At 39.4% G+C, this 22,561-nt stretch overlaps 1 protein-coding gene across 8 annotated transcripts in view; it reads right to left on the minus strand.

Annotated features, from left to right (window-relative positions):
* The window catches only part of spegb (striated muscle enriched protein kinase b), a 103,317-nt gene that overhangs the window by 44,177 nt on the left and 36,579 nt on the right, over positions 1-22,561 (minus strand). For 4 of the 8 annotated variants that reach the window (XM_049484726.1, XM_049484725.1, XM_022680149.2 and 1 more), the window contains 8 exons: positions 20,262-20,360; positions 15,475-15,595; positions 9,811-11,393; positions 9,149-9,292; positions 8,816-8,998; positions 1,465-1,646; positions 1,035-1,123; positions 326-501 (listed from right to left, as the gene is read on the minus strand). In XM_049484726.1, coding sequence (XP_049340683.1) covers positions 326-501; positions 1,035-1,123; positions 1,465-1,646; positions 8,816-8,998; positions 9,149-9,292; positions 9,811-11,393; positions 15,475-15,595; positions 20,262-20,322 — 2,539 coding nt within the window. In that variant the 5' untranslated portion in view covers positions 20,323-20,360. Of the gene's footprint in view, positions 1-325; positions 502-1,034; positions 1,124-1,464; positions 1,647-8,815; positions 8,999-9,148; positions 9,293-9,810; positions 11,394-15,474; positions 15,596-20,261; positions 20,361-21,459; positions 21,495-22,561 lie in introns of all 8 variants that reach the window. The other 4 variants (XM_049484722.1, XM_049484724.1, XM_049484723.1 and 1 more) reach the window with 2 other exon arrangements.

The raw sequence follows: 22,561 nt of genomic DNA on the forward strand, positions 1-22,561 counted from the left end.
CTGCTGCATCTGATCAACATGTATTAGCACAACACGCACTAACACACCACCACCATGCCAATCAGTGTCACTGCAGTGATAAGAATGACCCACCAACCAAATAACTGTGGTGGTCCTGACTGTTAAAGACCATTGACTAAAAGAATGATAACAGAGTATGTAGAGACACACAGGACTAAAGTCTGTAATTACAGAACTACAAAGTGATCCTATATGGTCAGTGGAGCTGATAGGATGAAAGGTGAGTGTAGAAACAAGGAGATAAAAATAAAACCCAAATTATAAGAGTGTTATTACAAATACTTTTTAGCACATATATTCTCACCTTTCACTTCCAGTTTGCCTTCACACTGTTTGGTGCCATACTCATTAATGATCTTGCAGGTGTAGACGCCAGCGTCAGACTTCACAGCCGATTTTATTATCATCTCGCAGGTGCCACTTTCTGTCTCCTGAACGACGTGTCGAGGGCCTGTTTTTATGGTCACTCTGTCCCTCAGCCTGGATACAGAGAACACAGAAGAATCTGTTAATGGCTACACCATACTGTGAAAGACATCATTACAGGGCCAAGTCCTTACAAGCCAAGCTTTTTTCTTGTAATTGTCTTCTCTGTTCTGGTTTCTACCTTATTAAGTTACTGTGATTTATAAACCAAAAACATCAAGTGATTACAATTAATTGTAAGTTAATTTTCAAAGTTTTATTTATTCTATTAAGTGTATGCTGTCTTTTTATGTGTTTGAGACTGGTATATGCAAAAAACATCAGTTCTGATCGACTGCCCTCTATGTGTACTTACAAAATGAGTGGGGAATAACTACTGTAGCATAAACAGGCAAATATACTGCACATAAACATGCTGTTTTTTGTGACCCAACACACATCCCACCGGTGAGAGCAGCAATACTCGTTCCTGTCATGACATTAGGCAACATCAGTGTATATGTATCTTCAATTAAAAATGGAAAGACAATTTATTTCGTATATTTAAAATTTTCATTAAAACCAAACAATACACAATGGAAGCCTACCAGTAGAGCATTGGTTTAGGCTGCCCACTCATTCGGACAGACATGGTCACTTCTTGTCCCTCTACGACTGTCTGATCTCCAAGAGTGGCCTGTTGAGACAGAGGACAGCACATTTATAAAAGGCACATATGATTATAATCTAAAACCCTAATGTTCCACAGTTAACTTAGTCTCATATGTCCACTATGGAGATTTGACGGTGGATAATTAATGTGGAAGTGCACTCTAACCCTAAAGTTTAAATTAAAGTAGATTTATCTCTTTAAAAGCAATTAGCCTCTAACTCTGAGGTCCTGCATATGTCTCTGCACCAATTTTTTAATTATTTTCATATTAGCTTCGTAGTATTTACTGAACAAACTGAAGCAGTAATTTAATGAAATGTGTATATTATTTATTTATATTTTTAATAACTTGTTAAAGCAATAACCTGAAAAGTGGGTGGCTCTTTAAATCGAGTGTCTATGATCTTCCGGGGTTCAGGGCCGCGATAGGAATTCCCTCCAAAGTCCATGCCTTCCTCCAGAGGACTGAGGTACTCCTCGTCAGAGGTGATGGGGCTGCTGACATCCATTGGCACACCTAGGTTCCCCCTCAGGTCTTGACTGGGTTCTGAAGAAATACAGAGGCATCAGAAATGAATGAATAAAGTTTCTGTTTGTAAGTTTTCCTGTTAATTTTGTGCTAACGTTCCATCACGAGAATCCTACTGGAGCTAGGGAGTGAAAATTAGCATCATCGTATAGGTGGGGATATGTTCTCATTTTTGCCTAAGTTTTGACTTAAGTGAAGTAAACTGAAGGTCTATATCTAAAAGGCATCTAGATATATTACAAAACACCAGCAATAGATTAGGGATGCATCAAATACTCAGTCTTACAATAGAAACAAAAGCACTTTCTGTGTTTGGTCAAACACAGATTCATGCATTGGTGAAAAAATGAATGACAAAAATTGGAAACCTGTGCTTGGCCCTTGGGCATTCAGTCAAATGTTTCAATTTGTTTACAAAAATTGCAATCAGAATAAAAGCAAATATATAAGATGATAGAACTTTGTATAGTTTTGCATATCATATTACACAACCTCAAATCATTGACCTTCTGGTAATCAAACTGGTAATTCCTAACCATTGATAACAGAGCAAAACTCATTCGGGCCAGGCGAGCTCACTGAAGTGTGAAATTCACAGACACTGTCAAGGCTGGGAGCTTTCCTGCCTCTGAGAGATAGGCTTTAAAGTCTGAATACAAGGAAGAGAGAGCGAGGTGGATTAGAGGGAAGCTAAAGGTGAAAAGCAGAGGTTAAATAAAAAGGGTCTTTTCAGGACCGCAGGTGGCTGTATGAATTCCGTAATGTTGAATCCAATCTCCCACCCATTCAATGTGACAATGAGGAGATTCAGCTGTGTTGACAATGTACTTTTATAAAACATTGCTATTTTTAGGGATTGAGGGACTGAGCGAGTAGACTTTGGGCCTGTAAGACTGCAAAACATCAATGCTCTGTGAAAAAAAAAACAAATACAGTTTGAAGTTTCTTTCACGTGTCTTTCACACAGTACATGTCCAAATGTATGTGAACACCCATCTAATGAATAAACTTAGCGACTGCTGACACAGTTTCTTTAGGGAAAACTATTGGGAATTGGGAACAGCGCTCTATCCTAAATATCTGAGATGAGTTGAGAAGCTGGAGATAAATTGGAGTGGTGATCATCCAACATACTGAACTCACAAACGCTACTGTTGCTGAATGCAATGAAAACCTCACAGCTAGTAGAAACCCTCTCTTATAGTAGATACAGTTACAGTATTCCAAGTTAATTTTATTTTTCACCATACAAACATAATAAATGCTTAAGTAAAGAAAAAATTAAAGTAAAAAAAAAAAAAGATTAGAGGCATACAGGTTCAAATACCTGAACCTGATTCTGTCGCACTAAAATCTCCAAAATGTCAAATTCAGAGGAAAAGAATAAACTTCCATTAGAAGTCAATGTAAAAAGATTTTGGAGGCTTTCTTTGGTCCATTTGTCACAATATAAAAAAACAAGTGTCAGATTCAAATTATGCAAAAAAACCGAAAAAATGCCAAACATGGAAGTCATACAGATTTAACATATAATTAAATATAGTGCTGCTATATAACATATAAATATTTTAAATAATTATAAAATTAAGGCAAATGAAAACAAGTTCCTTTGAAATGGTTTTGCTCCCAGAGCCTGTGTGCTAGTGGGTTCAAAGTATATCTTGCGTGTGCACTGGGGGAATAAATAGACACAGTGTTCTGGGTTCTGCTTACTGCAACATGCACAGTATGTATTACAGTAACTTGCACTTTCTAACTGCGAGGCAGTGACATTTATAAAGAACTCCAACCACTTAGTAGCTAAAAGCTTAAAAAACAAACAAACAAAAAAACAACAACACAAAAGCACTTTTAATTATCTGAAATAAATAAATTACAAATGTTTTGCTGACAACAGGCAATTGTGATAAGTCTAAAAGAAAAAGCAATATTGAGTATAATCAATATAAACAGTATTAAGTGTAATAGAAGGATGATAATCCATCAATGATCAATGAACTCTATCTTTAATAAGACTCTCTCAGACTTACCTGCCCTGGCCCCTGTAGCCAGATCGAGGAGGTGTGCGTAGCTGAGTGTAGTAGCTCTGCTGTGGGTTAAACTGTCAGCACCTCTCTGACTGCCCTTAGGGATCTGATCGCTCATCTGGAGTGGAAAATATGTCTCTCTTTCACCCCCTCCTTCTTTCTCCCCCCTTTTTCCTCTTTCCCCTTAGTGTCTCTCTTTAAAGAAACACTTGAGAGCATGCAACAGAGGCGCCGACATACACTGTATGTACAGGAGATCCTCCTAGTTCCCATGAGAAACTATTTAAGTAGAGAAGACTGCCATGCCATGTCTCTCATAGCAACCATCCTATTTATACATTACATGATGTTGTTCTGCTCTGGCAGGTAATATGGTGTCTTTCAGTAGATGTGGATTCATTGTCAAACAATGAGCAGCTTTAGCTTTACATCTGTCTACTTTCTATGTGGATTTTTGATTAAAAGACTTGATTTAAACCTAGCAGAAAGTTCCAAGAGTTCTTTAATTGTACACTACACATTATGTGTAGTCTCATTCTTTAATAGAGTGTAGTTTATATGTGGTAAAAAAGATAATATCAGGGAAATACAGGGGTTGGACAATGAAACTGAAACACCTGTCATTTTAGTGTGGGAGGTTTCATGGATAAATAGGAGCAGCCTCGTGGTCAATCTTCATTAACTGCACATTGCACCAGTAAGAGCAGAGTGTGAAGGTTCAGTTAGCAGGGTAAGAGCACAGTTTTGCTCAAAATATTGCAATGCACACGACATTATGGATGACATCCCAGAGTTCAAAAGAGGACAAATTGTTTGTGCACGTCTTGCTGGCGCATCTGTGACCAAGACAGCAAGTCTTTGTGATGCACCAAGAGCCACGGTATCAATGTTAATGTCAGCATACCACCAAGAAGGACCAACCACATCCAACAGGATTAACTGTGGATGCTGTAAGAGGAAGCTGTCTGAAAGGGATGTTCGGGTGCTAACCCGGATTGTATCCAAAAAAACATAAAACCATGGCTGCCCAAATCACGGGACAATTCAATGTGCACCTCAACTCTCCTGTTTCCACCAGAACTGTGCGTCGGGACAATAAGTTATTGTGCTCTAAAACCAGGTGTTTCAGTTTCATTGTCCAACCACTGTATGTGCTGTTATGCAAACCAGAGCTTGTGACCCTGTCCTTTTCTATGCCAGTGTCCACAAGAAGTGAGCTCAGTAGCAACAGGAGACAAAGAAAAAGCTGGAAAAGCTAGCAGAAATCCATACTAGGCTAAAAGGTAATGGACCTAAATGCCAATCCTGGGCAATAGGTTTTTCAAGAGGACACACAAAAGACAGCAACACCAAAAAAAAATGAATCGTTACAGTATTAAAAGCAAAGTTATGCTATACTCTATGCTGCTTTTGTGAGCTGTTGTAGTAGCATAATCCAGCAAATAAAAATAGAGCTCATTATCTTTTTCACAAGCCCACCATTGAAGGAAAATCAGCATGTTTCAAAAGCACAATAACAGAGTGGTAAACAGGCTTGTAAAAACACATCTGTGCATTTTTCGCCACAACCAATATAATCAAATATAACCAATTTATACATCAAAAACAACATAAAATACACAGCCTGGCCAAAAAAGTCACTACCTGGATTAAATTTAGCAAATGACGTGGGGTTGATGCTGCAGTTGGTCATGTCTAGGTTCAGCAACAGTATGTGCTGAAAGAATAAGGTCAGCTGACTACCTGAATATACTGAATATAGACCAGGTTATTCCATCAATGGATTTTTCTTCCCTGATGGGACGGCCATATTCCAAAATGACAATGCCAGGATTCATGGGTCTGGAATTGTGAAAGAGTGGATCAGTGAGCATGAGCTCATCATTTTCACACATGGATTGAGAGAGTCCAGACCTTAACCCCATTGAGAATCTTTGGGATGTGCTGGATGGAAAAGACTTTGTGCAGTGGTCAGACTCTACCATCATCAATGCTGCTGCAAGATCTTGGTGAAAAATTAATGCAACACTGGATTAAAATAAATCTTGTGACATTGAAGCTTATCGAAACAAGTTTATTGTGTGTGACCTTTTTTGGGGGCGACTTTTTTTTGGCCAGGCAGTGTACTTAATAAATGCATTCCATGACACTTTAAGTAATATTCAAAAAACACTACAAATAATCAGCAACACTAGTCGGGTAAAGGATCCGATTCCTCTAAATCAGATAATACGCTATCTAGAATGTTTTCAAGAAAGAAGTTTGAGTGAAGAAAGGAAATTTGACAGCACATATGCAGTGTGATTTTGTGCAAAAGCTCCAGTAAGCTGTTGTTTATAACAGGGTGGGCACACAAATGACCATCACAAAGGAGGAAATTTGAATTTGAATTTTAATGAGCAGATGGTAGTACAGATGGCCAAATTGTATTTTCACTCTGGTTAAGCAGAACTGTATAAGTAACACTGTGAAGATTTAGGAGATACACTGTGCAAGTTGCTGTATGTCATTTTATGATATTTGTCTATCACAGTATTTTATTATTATTATTATTATTATTTTTTACATATTTTATATGACAGCTGTTGCACAGGTGTGGCTGTGGCACGTTCCCATTACAAAGAACAAGCGGAACAAAATGTCCAATGTCTAACATAGGCACCGTATTTATGTTTTTGATGCATCTCCTCATACAGTTAAACTACACATATTCCACGTGTTTGATTCATATGCAGCAGCACATACTCAACATTTTTATTTTTTGGGGGATGTTATTGAACTTCCTGTTTTTGTTTATTTGTTTCTGTGCATTACTGTGTGAATAAGTACCTTAATCTTTGCTCTTGATGTATTAGTATCTTAGGAGCAACTTACATGACAAGTGATTGCTATACAGTTGCATGCTACAGATGCTGGACTGCTGCTGACAAGGCCAAGGGGAGGACTATAAGAAAACAGCCCAGCATTTTCATCTTGTGGTTTTTACTGTGCAGAATGTTATTAAGAAATGGCAATTCTGGGGAAAACTGTGGAGGTCAAGATGAGATCTGGATTCTGACCAAGAAAACTCTTTAGGAGACCTGCTTTTATGCTGGTAAGAAAGACCAATCAAACCCCTCATAGGACTGCCAAGAATCTAGCCTCTTTAAGGTAATGGTGCAATGGTGTTAAAAGCCAGAAGCTGAAAATCTACAACAGGGTAAAATCGAAATCATATCATTGTCACACCTGCACTTAAATTACATTAAGGTGGTCTTGGTCTGGTTTGTGTTGTGAAGAGAATGTCATTGGACATTGATCTGAATCAAACTACCAGGTGTTCTAGGTTAGCTAAACAGCTCTGCAGGAGTAGTTATATCTGCTATATTGCCTAGATTATTACTACACCTGTTTTTTTGGAATAACCTGTGGAGTATTCTGACCTTCACAACATAGACAATTTGTAGAAAGACCCTAAACCCTCTGAGTGTGGTTTAAAAAAAAATGTTTTTAACAACATACTAAGTTCTGATGATTTAGATTTATTATTTGCTTTATGTTTGATTAGTTACAGACTAGGACTGTAAGGTTAATTGTATTTTTTATAGATAATTTAATATAATAAACATACTGAAAGAGTTTAAATAACATGGTAAATAACATCAAACTCAAAAATTATAAAAAAAAAAAACCTTTGAGGAGCGTAAATTCAGTGTTCCACACTGATATCAGTATATTCAACAGTGTTAACACACACCACACTTTTGTCCATATTATGCTCCCCTACCTAAGTGGATGTTAATAAGAAAGAAAAAAAAGTCTAACAAAATATTTTAAAATAAACAAATTTAACACACATTTGCATGTGCAAGTTCCTCCTTATGCACCATGTTGTTGTGTCCCTGTAAAAACTACTCAATGTTTAATTCAGTAGAAACATCCGTCCTGCAATTAATTAATGAGGACTGAGTCTGGGACTCATTCAAATGATGCATTCTCTGCAATGATAGCTACTGAGAAGTGCTGTGGCAGCTTTTTTGCATCAGATGAAGCCTTGGAGCGTCTGGCTAAATTTGATTAGAGGCCTCAGTTAGAGTTTCCAGTTCATCCGACAGCCTGTGTGCACATTTCTCTAAAAAGGGACAACAGAAAGGCAAAGGAAAGGGCAAGTACACAACAGAAACGAAGGAAATGTTTACTCGGAAACGTGCGTGCGGTGCGGTTGTGTGGTCTCTAAGCAAATGCCTATGAATTTGTTTTGAATTTCATCAGTAGGGCAACATGCTGTTAACAATTTATAAGTTCAATTTAGTCTTGGGGTTGCTATGGTAACTATCGTTACGGAGCCATGGCTGGAGAGTGAGGGGAGAGAAAGAGGGAATGAGAGCCTGAGAGAGAGGGAGAAGGAGAAAAAGCGAGAGAGCAAGGGAGCGAGATGGAGAGAAGAGCATAAGCCTAAGCAACAGAAAGGTAACGGAGGTGTCAGGAAAGCAAACTGGAAAGCAATGGAGCCACGTTAGTGACTAACTCACTCCAGGGGTAAGTTTATCAGCAGCACTGAGCAGCTCGCTCAGACCTTGCAGTAACGTAGGTTGATGAAATGACTCACTGCCTTATCCTTTGATCCCACTGAAATAACCAGAGGTGCTAAAATTCCCCACTCTGAGAATCTCACACATCACCCTCCAAAAAGCCTCCCCCTCAGCTGAGAAAGCGCAGAGCACCCAACTCTGATGCTCGGAGATGTGATGTTATGTCAGCTTTAAGCTCCTTTCAAATCTGTTGCTTTGTGTAATTCCACACACACACACACACACACCCTCAACCAAAACATATCTTCTTACATTAATTCCTTTGCAAGAGTCCATGCACTCCAGGCACACTTTTGAACACCTCTATAGCAGCAGGAGCATGAGGATGATATGCCACATCTGCGAGGTGCTTCACAGTGTCTACTAGATATTATTGCCAGAATTGTAAATTATTTAGAGTGATAAGACTGCTAACTCTAACTATAGTCAGAAACGGCCGTGAAATCTTCTTATGATGCCACTACTAGAGCCAAAATTTAGGTTTAACTCACTCTTACATGTAAAATGTGTCAGAAAAAAGACCCAACACTATGCAGTGACACATTATTCTTGAGAGGTCTGTTCAGGTTACTAGGGAGAAGACACTCACCTGACTTGATGAAGAGAGTGGCACTGCAGGAGACCTTTCCCACCTCGTTGGTGGCAGTTACAGTGTACGTCCCAGCATCACTTGGTTTCGTCCATTTGATGAGAAGGGTGTGCCTCTCGCCTTCCACTTTCACCACATGTGTGGGGCTGCTCCTTATTTCCAGGTTGTCCTTCATCCATATTACTAGACATGAAAAATAAAGGGAGCCAGAATGTCTCCTTAAGAATGTGCCTTAAACCATTAATATGTCAACTTCCCGAACTACACTGAGATGCTTTCATCAAGCTTAATGCACAATCATTATGCTTTAGTGTGTCAGCATAAAAGATCTACCTTCAGGAAGAGGGTTTCCAGCAATGATGCACTTCAACATCACTTCAGCTCCAGAGGATGCTACCATATCCTGAAGAGGAAACTCAAAGACTGGGGCCTCTAGAGGGTCCTCTCCTGCAGACACGTAAGAGTCGTCGGAAGACTCTGCAAAGATATATATATATAATACAGTATAAGAACAATGACTATCATTTCAATAGGCTAAAATAACTGTCGAGCTACACTTGCTTGGATTTTAAATAGTTGATTACATCATCTTCTGTGATCAAAGAACATTTTTTGGAGGGTAAATTGGGCAACGACTACCAAAAGGTTGGGAAACCCAATTCATACCCAGGTGTAATAAACATCAAACAAATAACTGTTCAATAATTGTTAAAAATGGTTCTAAAGGCACTACAATCAAAAATTTGTTCTAAGTAAGAAGTCCATAGGTAATGACATGAATGTAAAATGTATAAATTTGGAGTCAGATGTTCTTAAAATCTCTAAATTCACATTTTTTGACCAGATCAATATCTAAAAAAGCTATTTCTAAAAACATTATGTCTAACAAAATTCAATTTTCTGATCAAAATCACTTTAAATTATAGGTTGACAATTAAACATTAACCAATCAGTCTGTTGATAATAAATAAATATTTATAAAAATAGACACCCACCTAATTCTGGAGACATGGGTCTTTGTCTGCGTCCCCTCCCTTTCATTCTCTGTGGTTTTTCCTCTTTGGCACTAGAAGTTTTGCTGGCTTTTTCACTCTGTGGAGCTGTAAAGGTTTCTGTCTCCATAGGCTCCTCTTCAACAATAATCTGAGGGATTGTGAGCTTTGGGGCTGGAGCTGGAGGAGTTACATCCCCCTCCATCTTCTCTTCTTCAGAGGAAGAGAGAGAAAGCCTCAGAGGTTTAGAAGTTGCCTGGATAGGATCTTGTATTGCTACTGTCTCTCCTTGTACCAGAGGACTTTCAGGCCTTCTCTCCAGCTTTCGCAGCGTGATCTCCAAGGGCGTTTTTCTTTGCACAGACTCTGTATGGACTGGAGCAATTTCCTGAACATGGACTACCCTCTTTACGAGGGGACTCGCAGGCCTAGGTTCAACTTTGCGTAATGTCATCTCCAGGGCATTTCTGGAGGGAGATTCTGCCCTTGTTCTGCGAGGGGACCGCGGACGATCCTCAGTCAAGGAGGTGACATCTGCAGTTGGAGATCTTCGAGGGCTTTCTTGAAGCTGCATTAGCCTTGGAGACCTTTGTCCAGGTAACTCAGATGGTGACATAGCCTCTGGGGGGGACTGCTCCTCTCCCACTCTGTTGAATGTTTTATTTGTCACAGGTGAGCGCTGTGGCACTATCTGTTCATGAAACACTGATTCCTGTTGCTGAGTCTGCCTTGTTGGCACCCTGGGAGATTTTGGCGGGGAAGCCTCTTTGGCTCGTTCACTCTCTCTCCTCTCTTGCTCCTGCTGAGCACGCTCCCGGTCTTGTAGTTTCTGAAGAACCTGAGGTGGAATTGGCTCCAGTTTTCGCATGGGCTGCCTGCTCCTGTGATATGTGGAGAGCTGCTCAGTGGAGAAGGACTTCTTCATGTGCGGCTTCCCCACAAGTTTCTTGATGCGCTGGAGCTCCTCTGTGAACTTGTTCTCAATGTCCTGAACCTTCTGGGAGTAGCGAGGTTTGTCCTCCAGAGATGCAGCCCTCTGCCTGAACATTGACCTTCTCTGGGCTGCATCTGCCTTCAAAGCTTCATGGAGATCTTCTTTGGAGCTCTCTCTTGAGATCCCCAGACGGCTTCCTCCTTCGTCAGAGTCTATGGAAGGGGCTCTGTTAAAACCAGCCCAAGAGCGCCCAGAAATGGAACCCTCCTGGTTGTCAATGCTCTTCCTGCGCTCTTCAAAAACTCGCACTCTTTCAAAGATCTTGGAGCTGGCACGAGTCAGTTTAGGTGAGGGGCGTAGGGTCAAGTCCTTCCGGGAGTACTCACTGACAGGAGTCTGGGGTCGGGAGTCCTGCGCACTGCTCTGGGACATACCTGAGGATTTAGGCTGCTTAATCTTCTCCTCAAACTCTCCGGGTACCGTGTCTTGATAATCAGTTGGCACGACAGCTTTCTTGCGTGGGGTGAGGGGTGTAGGGGGGCCAGAACCGGAACGGCCAAGCATGGGAGAGGTGGCCGAACGGATAATTTTGGGGGAGGGAGGAGGGAGGACATGTGGGGGCGATTCTCTCAAAACCTCCTCAGACTGGCTCCTGAAAGAAGGCGATTAAGGGAAATGCTCTGTTAGAGTACTGGGTTAATAAGGGGGAGGAGCCCAGCAGTTTGGAAGAGGATGGGGGCCAGAGAGCCGTTTTGTCGGTTTTGTCAGGCATTGAATGTATGTGAGTGTGAATTTGCTGCTGCTTGTGCAAGGTCATTTTATAATATCTATGTGTTTGTTTTTCTTGCGTGAAAAAAAAATAACTAACATCTTTCAATTGCATCTATGGCCTGGAGGTAGAGGGTTTATGAATCTGGGAAAAAATTACATTTCCCAATCATAAGGGGAGTAAACAACAGATATCTACTAATTAGATCTCTTCATTTGTTTTCTTGTTAGCAAAACTGGGTAAATACAGTGAGGGGATGTTCAAAACATGAAAAAAGAGAAATGTATTTCACACTGGTCTTGGGGTGACAGCCAAGACCAGGTTCCACTGTGTCACCAAAAAGGATATATCCATCATCACAATAGAACCAAATTGAGGTGAATTTTCTGTCAGGGCCAATTAAACCGTGAAGCCAGATTAAACGGAGACTACTAGCCTATTCCTTCCAAAAACACTGGACTAGACCACCATGTATCACTGGATTTCCACACTGTTAAGTCAGAGTCACCTGCCAGAGCTGGAAAGGTTAGAAATTATGATTTAGAACAAGCACATGAACATTAATGTTGAGTCATCAAGAAGACTGCAGCGAGGGGACTATTTGAAATCGGCTGCGCACTGGAAAACATCCAAAGTGATAAAACATAAATACTGCTCTTGTTTACACAGCACAAACCAAACTGCAGTCACTTGACTGTGCTGAAACAGATTTAAGGGCTCTTACTGCATAAAATTCCTTCCCAGCCTGCAGATGGCTTGACTTAGATTTGTATGAGACATCCAGTGTAAACGACTGCATGAACATCACCCAAGCAGTGCCAGAATCATGCAAAGGAACATGACCATGCTTAGGTTTGGAAATCAACATCAAACGAACAAAAAACTGGGATGCTGCCTAATTGTGGGTTGGGTTAGTATGCTAAGGAACAAATCAGCCCTTAGTTATGACAATCTTCTCTCTGTAGCTGTTTATGGGAGATGCCTTTTCTCTTTATTTATTTATTTACAAATAAAAGTCAATTTAAATGACAGTAATAAAAAAATGGAAAAAATGAAAGTCATACATTGCTAAAGTTTCTTTCTACATGTAAAACTTTATTTCAGATAAACAAATTTACATTGTTATGACAACTACATGAGTACACAGTTTCCACTGGAGATGGAGTCTAGTATCGGTGATATTCAGTATTCTTTTTTTTACATAAAACTGGAGGTCAGAACTTGAATCACAAGTTTTTAACATTATGTTTATAACAGCTGACTGCAAACAAGTAAAAATACAACATATTGCAATGTGTGTAAACGAATATGTATTATTAGTTTTGGCATAAAGTGCAGGCAAGGATTCATGCTGAAACAGCTCTCCACAAACAGCATGCAGAGAAACTAGGGAGAACCCAAAGGGGTCAATGGGATCTCACACAGGCAATGTGATGCAAAAATAACAGCAAGAGCAGATTCATTTTACTTTGCATCCATTGTTGTGTGGGTAAGAACATAAATAAATAAAACTAGAAAACAGAAAATAATCTGCATATGGACAATGGGGGTCAAAGGAAAGTATGAACTAAAGTAAAATAAATTTAGATGAGGCACAAAAAGGCAGTAATTGTGGGCAGGGGAGGTGGTGAATTCTACTTTTATCGTGAATTTTGAGAACTGAATTGGCTTTTTTGTGTTCTTCATTATAGCATAATTCAAATACAAATATTTTATTAAATGCTTCATTTGTCACCAGATAAACTACCATTAAAAAGGGATGACTAACTGTATGACTAGCCATTAAAATGAACCCTATTATTGTAAATTTCAAAACCGGTCTAAATAGGCCTGAGCACGTGCACAGGTGTGATGATACAACCAGGACACATACAGTACACAAACAACGTGTCAGTTTCCTTTCACTTTTAACAGCTACACAAATATCATTTATTTAGAGTTTCCAATTTAAAACACTTACACAGTACAGCTTTCAGCTGCAGAACAGTGAGATAAGAGCACTGCCCTACAGGAAAGGGCATTGTTCACGCACAACCTCGGACGGCACATTATGTAACGCTGATCTGACACAAAGATTATTGGCTGGTAGTTTTAAAGGCCAGGCCAGTACCTGAATGATGACAATGCCCTGTGCCTGCCATCTTCCAGGCCAAGCCATTAATGTTACCTAAGCTATAGACAGGGACAGGACCAGCCTGCGATCATCAATTCGCTTCTATTGTGCAGCCGATGTGATCTATTGACGGAACATTAAACGAATGAACAGATGAAAAGTGTAACCACAAACGAGATGAAGATGAAGAACAGAATACATATAATGTGATGTAATTAATATTTGAAATTTTTAGCACTGGCAAATGACTGGGAAGTGACATGAATATTTAAAAAGGTGGGCACCAATTGGAGTTAGGGGGCAGTATATAGAGATTCTTGTCATGGATACTGCTGGGTGTACAGTTGACCCTGGCTCCAACATGGCAATGGGAGAAGATGGTGAAGAAGTGAGAGAATTCGAAGAAATAGTCAGAAATCCTCTGGTTTGTTTTTGTTGTACATCACCTGCAACAGTTACCATATTTTATGCACTATAAGGCAAACTTAAAATTCTTTTAATTTTCCAAAAAATCGACAATGCGAAATCTCAGCTTACTGTAAATAAGCGGAAGTGCTTTACTCACCCAAATAAACAGTTTTCAAGAGAGAAATCTGTGTAGATTAACATCCAGCGCTTGTTTGACTTACAGTTTTGTTTACTTAGGCGCTTCCCCATTAAGAAAACATGGCGACATCATTGCTTACTTTGATGTATGCGTCCTTTCTAGTGTTGCTTTATGCACCTTATAATCCGATGTGATTTATAGTCCGAAACTAGTCAGATTACTGTTAAAAGTATGTGTATTATATTAAAACTATTACTGTTTCTTTACGAATTTATTCCCTTCGCAGCTCAAAACATGATTTGTGATATGTCTATTGTCATAACAATACACAAAAATGGTCAAAAAACAAATAACTATCTACAGAATTGTAGACTACTGAAATGATCATTAGTTGCAGCATTAACCATCTTAACTCCAAGCTGCAATCTAGCTTTTCAACCCAAGAAGGATTAACTCACAGATGTACCATTTTTCCCTTTGCTTTAGCCACATTTTGAACATTACATAACAGTGATATTTGCAGCGAAACTAGAACCACACACCAAAAAAACACTGTAAAACAAAACAGGCTTTGTTGTGTTCCCCAGTGCTGACGGCTAGCTTCGCTCCAGTATCTGCTCATTCCAACGTGTCATTGTTTCAGTTTACTGAACTTCCACCTGCGAGTGAGTCACGTCTAATTGTAATGGGTTTGGCAGCTCATGCTGATCTCTCGCCGTGGGCTGAGCTGAACGGCGTCCAAACGCGGAGAGCCCACTCACAGTGTCTTCTGTCATTCCTGTGGTGATGTAAGCTGCCTCAGAGGGGCACTGCTGACCGCTCTCATGTGGAGATTGAGAAAGCAAGAAGGGGTTACACCCTAGACTCTTCTCACAGTCACCTCCCATCCTCAGCATGCACTAAAGGCAAGCGCCATGTTAGAGCAAGGGTCTCCTGAGACACCAGCACTGGGACAAAGGGCTGCTTATCTGTTTTGTATCTGATGGCAGTTGGTTTGTTGTTGGTTTTTATTATTTTTTTTATTGGCTGTTTGATCTGTTTATACTGTGGGCTGTAGCGTCTGGGGTTGGATATTTCTATTGGTACTATTATTTGAACTGGGGAATGATTTTACTTACAGGGGAATAGAAAAAGTCCTTCCTCTATAGAGACTGAATGTGCTACCATAGTAATCGCTAGCTAAAGACACACTTTCCTCAGACCCCCACACTGGCCGGGACAGATTGGCGCGGGACGCCCGAATCAGCGGCTCGACCCCTAGGTGCCTGATCTGGGTTCCCATCGGCTCCCGGCCGGTGGCTTGCCTGGAGGGATGTGGCCCCGGTGCTCTTGATCCCAGGGACGGTGCCTCTTTCTCCACCACTGTGTTTTCGCCGGACGCCCAGTGACCGCTCGCATCTCCCACTACGTCCATCATCCGCTCTCCTGTGTAGGGTTAAATTGAGAGAGAGGTAAAGGAGCATTTCAGGAAAATATAAAAACAAAATTGCCCATATAACATGAAATTGGCTAGAAACAGGTAATTGTCCTGCCTTTTTTTTATTTGTATCATTCATTTAATTGTATCCACATTTTATAATTAATTGATCAGTGGAAATGCTCTATTGATCATCTTTGGTTAAATTACTAAAATCATTTTAATGCTGATTTCCACTTAAAGTTTCTTTTTTGGAAATACAAGATCATTGTCTTTACAAGGACACATTTATACACACAGTATCATCAGTCATACTCTAAGAACTAGGTTCAGCTGTCCAACAACATTTTTAATAAAATAGGATATGTATTATTCTTTAATGTTCAAGAACAGCATTGATTTGTACTAGGACTGGTAAATCCTCCATGGATGTGTTATTGATCCAGCATATCTTATATTCTGGTGAGATCATGTATTTGCACCCCCATGTACTGATCAGAGCTGTACAATCCAATACAGGAGCATGCAGTAGACTGCAAAAACTGGCACCATGAGCATGGTGCTTCCAGCTCACTCCTCTGTCTTCTAACCTTAATTTGAACCACAAAAAATCCATTCTTCCCTCAATAAATATGGTGTTCGTAAAAGGCTAAGATCCTGACACCCAAGAAAACAGCTGGAACCAGAGAGAAAACAGTCAGCCATGCTCTCTCCTAGCACTTTGCCAATGTGGAACAGGCTTCATTGTGGTTTGCACACCTACATTTTGAATCGTTCCGCAGATTTCCACAAAAAGAAAAATAGGTTCTGGGATGCGAAACATCGGTTTGCAGCTGAAACTAAAGAATAGTAGGTTCTTTGGCGTGAACTGAGAGCCGTTGTGCAACCGAGGGCCATTGTGGTGAAAAAAGAGACTGAAAAAAAAAAAAAAAAAAACAAGATTCTACTAAGCCTGAACAGAAGCACTTCAAGAATCAGTTATTTTGGTTGAAAATCTGGGTGAGTAGATGGCACTCTCTCCATTTATCACTCCTATTGTGATACTGTTATAGCTCAGGTATCAGTTAGCTAATGTATCAGAGCTGGGTCTGTTCACATGTAACTACGGAGGCATTTAGCTAAATTAGGGAACAAATGTGAAAAAAATCTTTTAAACCGTTATTATGTGACAGAAATCCATATTTCACTTAATAGATATTGTGTATACAAAATGAAATACACTGTTCTAATTGGAACATATGCAGGTGTGTAAAATTCTAGGCAAAAATAAAGTGATTGTGATCTTCTTACCCCAGTTTTTCTGTTTTGGGTATCTCTAAAGACTCTGACAATGCTCAAGATGGATTGTGTCCTTTCTGCAGCAGTGCCCATCATGTACAAAGGCATCTAATATAATTAAGCATGACTGTGCCAATTTTAAACTAGGCACATAGCACTGAATTCTGACAGAAACATCTTCTTTAATCATTCTGAGATTCCATTAAAATTGTCCTTCAAAACAGTGTCCTTGTTTTAGTCTTTCATCATTTGGAAGAGGCACTGCTAACACATAAAAGAGACAGATATAATGTACAGCCATGAAAGTGCTCTATATATAGCTTATGTTAGCATAACCACACCTATTGAATCCTCCTCTGCCTTTACAATTTATGCCTAGCGAAATAAAACCTGCATTATGCACCCAGGAGAATGTGAAACCAGCTTTTTTGAAGTGAATAACATTCTAGAAGAATTTGACCAGGCTGTGTCCTTTTTTGGAATCTACAGTAAGAGGATTTGCATGCATTACATGTTTTGGAGAGAGAGAGAAAGAGAGAGAGAGAACACCAGGTGCATGACATTTTCTGCAGGCTGAGTAGCAGACAGCGTGCCCTCAGCAGGAGCCATCGCCTCTCAGAGACCCTTCCATTCCATTGGGCAGATGCAGCTTAATGCAGGCAGAATAGGAGGCAGTATAAACAAGGAACATCCATCAGCTTCACCGACACCAAGCCTCCACACACTGAGCCACAATCAGGGCTTCCTAAAGCATCAAATCAATCTGATATGCACCTCTCTGCTGGAATTCATGCAGCTCCTCCACATCTCTGACACATTTATTCCTTCGATTTTTCTTTGTTTGTGGATTGTGGACGTTTGTTATCTAGACGAGCTTCAGAGGAGGTTTTCATAGCAGTGGGTTCTTTCATCACTCAATACTGAGCTCATGGGAGGAAAGTAATCTCAAATACACACAGAGACTAACATTGGCCGTACCATAGACTGTATATAAAGATGGACGCTGTGTCGCCGTTCCCATTCATTCAATGAAAATGAAGCCAAAATCTTCCGCCATGTTGGCGATTCAGAGACCAGAGTCTGCGCAGTAGAGACCAGAGGAGGGAGAAAGGCTGTGGAGAGACCGTCTACTCATTTGAATAACCCCGCCCCTGAGGGCTGCCTCGCGGTCACAGACTGCAGAGCGGGGCGGAGCTGACAGTCTGTTATTGGTCCCGCCCATAAGCAGCCCTTTTACCATAACCACACCATTTTTGAATAGAGCTGAATAAAGTTTTAAAAACCGAATTCTGTGGGGATATAAAAATTTGACAATATAAGCAGAGGTTACACTAGCTGTTGCATTTAAATAATGGAGGTAGAATTACAGTATATTAGAAAAAAACGTGATTGAAAGTTGTCTGTTTTGCCATTGAAACCTATGGGGATGGGTGGAGTTACACAGCTTTCTGCAGCCGAACAGCAGGGGGCGCCCGACCTGTGGTGGCTTCACTTTTAAGAGACGATGCTCTGTCCAGCTATATACAGTCTATGGGTCGTACCATTGGTCTACAATTTAGTACACAAGTCAGATTGAAATTGAAGTAAAACATAAATATATTTAAATCTTAATAAATAATAAATACATGATTTTTTTCACTATACTTGTGAATGTGGAAATACTATTTGCTTTTTTTCCCTTCTTCCTCTGATGTAAAAAGTGAAAACATCACTCCCTCCATCCGAACACGTCCCAAATCTGCTCCCACCTCCTCTCCCCAGGGGCTGCTGGGACGGCTTTTGTCATAATACATAATGACAGCAGAAAGTGCCACCACAAAGATCCTGCAAAGTGCCTGAACAGAATAACAGGAATAAGCCTCGCGCGGCTGTCTTTGTAAACAGGAGGCATTCTCCCTGTCAAGAACAAGGCTGTTAGAATCACCAGCATGATGATCTTTGAGAATTTGTACAGTGTGCAGGGAAGCTGAATTCTTGTGAACAGGATTTCAATGTGAAGTAGAGCCAAAAATAGGCAGTGTCTATAAGAATTAGTGTTGTTTGTCACATTGTCTTTAATCAATGCTATATATGCTATATAACAACATTAAATAGGTCTTCACAATATATTATATTGGCATCATCTCATGTTTGATGCAATTTTGTGTGAGATAAATTTAATCTTATACATCATTCTAACATTGGGTCATGCAATAAATACTGCACAATATGTTTTATCCAGTATCACCATATAGGTACCATAACAATACTCCCTACAGTTCCCTTACAGTTCCCGCAATACCATGTATATACGAATTATTTGTGTATATGCGACTGTGTGCACACATCCCAATAAGTCCCAGTAAACTGAATATTATTTTTAAAAAAGTAATTAGAGCACATTGAATCTAACTTAACATTTAAAGTTTAAAAACGTTTAAAAAAGGTAAAACCTGAAGATTTGTAGATAAGCTGTAGGCCTATTCTTCTACAGGGAAGAATTAGAATTTATAAATATGTATTTATAAAATAAACCTGAATTTAGATTTCTTTCTTTTTTAGGTTTTCTATATTTTATTACTGTCAGGCAAAAATCTTGTACCTACATTTTTGCCATGTTTCTCTTTGTAACATAATGTGAGTCTGGCAAATCATATTAAATAAGTTGGTACAAGGTTTTTGTGTGACAGTGATGACTCGCTATGACTTTAATAAAACTTTATGGTCACAAATGATGTAGCCCTGTCGAACAAGTGCCAAGTATGGAAACTTGTGTTCTCTAACAACATTTTCATGTTAAAGTAATTTTATAAATCACATCTTAAAAGTATATATTTTAAAGAATACAAATAATTTTTATCATACACGGAACATCAAACAAATGCTTTATCAGCTAGTCCCCAGGGTCTGAGCTCAGTGTGTTTCAGCAATCTATGAGACACATGACATTTCTGGACCTCTAAGATTGCTTATGGGATTTAAAGTCTTAATATAAGGGTCGATGTGCCGAGAAAATCAATAGAGATAAGCACGCTCCAACCAAGCAGGATTTCTCCAACCAATACACGATTTATGAGATTTTCACAAAAGTCATATTGGTCTGGCACAGAGATAGGCCATCAAGTGTCAAGTAATTGAAGTGACAAAACAGATTTTCCTGGTGGAGAGTAAGGGACAATCACAGCAAACACTGGACAGAATATAAACAGAGATAAATGACATTGATTTTCTTTCAGTGAGGATAAATAAAACTGTAATAACCCATGAAGATCTCACACCAAACCTACAAGTGCATCATCTATGTCCCTTTACAGTGAATCGAACAGGTACTGTGTATGTGTGTGTGTATGGGGTGTGGAAAAACAACAGCAGCAGTGTTAACAGTATGATGTGTTACTGAAGACACCGTGTAATTACCTGCAGGCACACGCGGGGAGGCTTCATCTGCACCACCTCTGCCTCCTTCTTTGGTCTCCATCTGAGGCTCGCCTGCTTCGTCTTCTGTGGTTTCAGAGTCTGCAGAGGAGAGGCAAGGCAATCAGAGTGAAAACCACAAGCTTGCAGGCTGCAATAATGACGGCAATCAAGTAGGAAAATAGCTCTATCAAATAGAATTAAGGCACGGGGCTTCACAGCAGAGCTGGCTAAGGCTGTGGTAGTACATGAGGCATATATCACCATAGAGGACAAGATTTCAAATGTACTTTTGTAGTAGGGCTGGGCGATATTGTAAAAAATAAAATCTTAATAGTCTAATTTATAAGCAATTCTAAATAGTATGTTTTTGTTTTGGTAGATGTGCAAATGTAAGCGCCGCACAATGTATCATCTCAGCATTGTTTGCACAATAGTCACATTGCAGAATGTCAAACACATTTTTTTAAATATATGCTGGTTATTTCAAAATAAAAATTCACATTATTCTCATTTTTCATTTCATATCTACCAAATGCGAACTATATTTGACCAGTATATTTTTTATTTTATTTTACAGACTGAGTGCATTATTAGTATCATGCTGCATCACTGACTTCTGGTGAAATCTGCTAAATATTTTTTATATCTAAACATATAATGCAAAAAAAATATGTAATGTAATAACAAACATTACTTGTTTTATATATTTATTTTAATTTAATTGTTTGTTTATATAGCACCCTTGAACCTTTAAGCAGCTTTTTATTAGGAACAAGGTACAAAAATAACCATCTTATATTTCAGTTTCAGAAAAAGGTCTACATATAAAATCACTGCCAGTTTACAGTTTTCTGACAAAAACTTCATATCTACTGGTTCAGATTTGAGAAATTATCTCTGGCAGGGTCTACGTATGTAAAGATCTACAGTGTCGATTACACCCTTTTTGAAAATCACCCAGTGCTACTTCATATGTATTTATTTATATATATATTTAATGCACATTTTCTGAAAAGCAAACAAAAAATAGGCTGCATGAAAAAAATCTTTAAATAAAGGTGAAGGAGAAGAGGACAAGGTGAGATCTCACAAGGCACAGAGTGAAGGAGTGATGCACAATGGGATAAAGGGAAAAAAATGTCAAAAAACAAACAAAAAAAAGGACTGCAGCAAATTCAAAGTCAGAAACGATCATTACCATAACTCTGTTTCCTGCACGAGCGGAATACTTCGCTTCCATAGTGGCAGAGAGGAAAGGAAAACAGGAAAGTACAGTTACTATAGAAACCAATCCCAGCCCCAGTGAATCAGTCACACAACCAGTGGTGCAAAGTGCTGAGCAGGCTTTTTCCCCATGGCGGAAACAATACAGAGATACACGGTGGCCTTTGAACTAAAGAGATGCTGAACATCGTGGCAATAGTGCAAATGGCATGTTCACAGTGAGGAAGGAGGCTTTTGTTTTAAGGATGATCTTCTCAGGGATCATCTATTGTCTATTCAATTATTCAGTAAAAGGTCTCTTTATAAGAGTAAACATACAGTAGTATAGACACTTCAGGTACTTGGTTTGTCTTTGTTCTGGACTATATTGTATATACAGTAGCTCTTAAATACACTATGCAGGATCTCCATCCCTCTTATACAGCTCACTTTCCCTAAAATGTCAAATTCATAACAGAAGCTCCTGTTTCTAAAATATTAATCTATTCTAAAGGTGATATTCAAGAATAAGGTGGTGGTAAGCTCAAATCAACACAGGCAGCACAGAGCTCATCTGAATTATTCAGTCATACTCTGCAATATCATTTGCACAGCAAGGCAGTTATACAGTATCATAATGTTACAGTGCTCTTTATGCTTTCCTCAATAAAGTTTTACAAGACATATACCAATAATATGGCTGGTAAATGCACAAAAACAATAAAACATTCCCTACTGACGTACACTGCCCAGTTAGGCAATGCTAACATCAGTTGAGACAGTTCTACAAGATAGGTGCTGTAGATAAAGCAGCCTCCATTAATCTAGCCCTGTCCTGAATTATTAAACAAGGATTTCATTTTAAAGCGATTTAATAAGGGAACAAATTTGTTCTCTCCAATCATTTAAACTGTGAAAAATCACTGCAGATGGTGTGAAAAATAGAATATTGTTTTCCTGTGAAACTACCATTATGCATTATTAATACAGAGATTTTTCTGCTTCACATTTACCAACTAAATTGAGGTATTGTCGGCTCTCTCTTAATTAGACCTTCCTCTCCTCTGACAGCCGCCAGATCATTTCAGTAAATCTGT

Source organism: Astyanax mexicanus, chromosome 11 (assembly GCF_023375975.1).
Source record: "Astyanax mexicanus isolate ESR-SI-001 chromosome 11, AstMex3_surface, whole genome shotgun sequence".
Classification (NCBI taxonomy): domain Eukaryota; kingdom Metazoa; phylum Chordata; class Actinopteri; order Characiformes; family Acestrorhamphidae; genus Astyanax; species Astyanax mexicanus.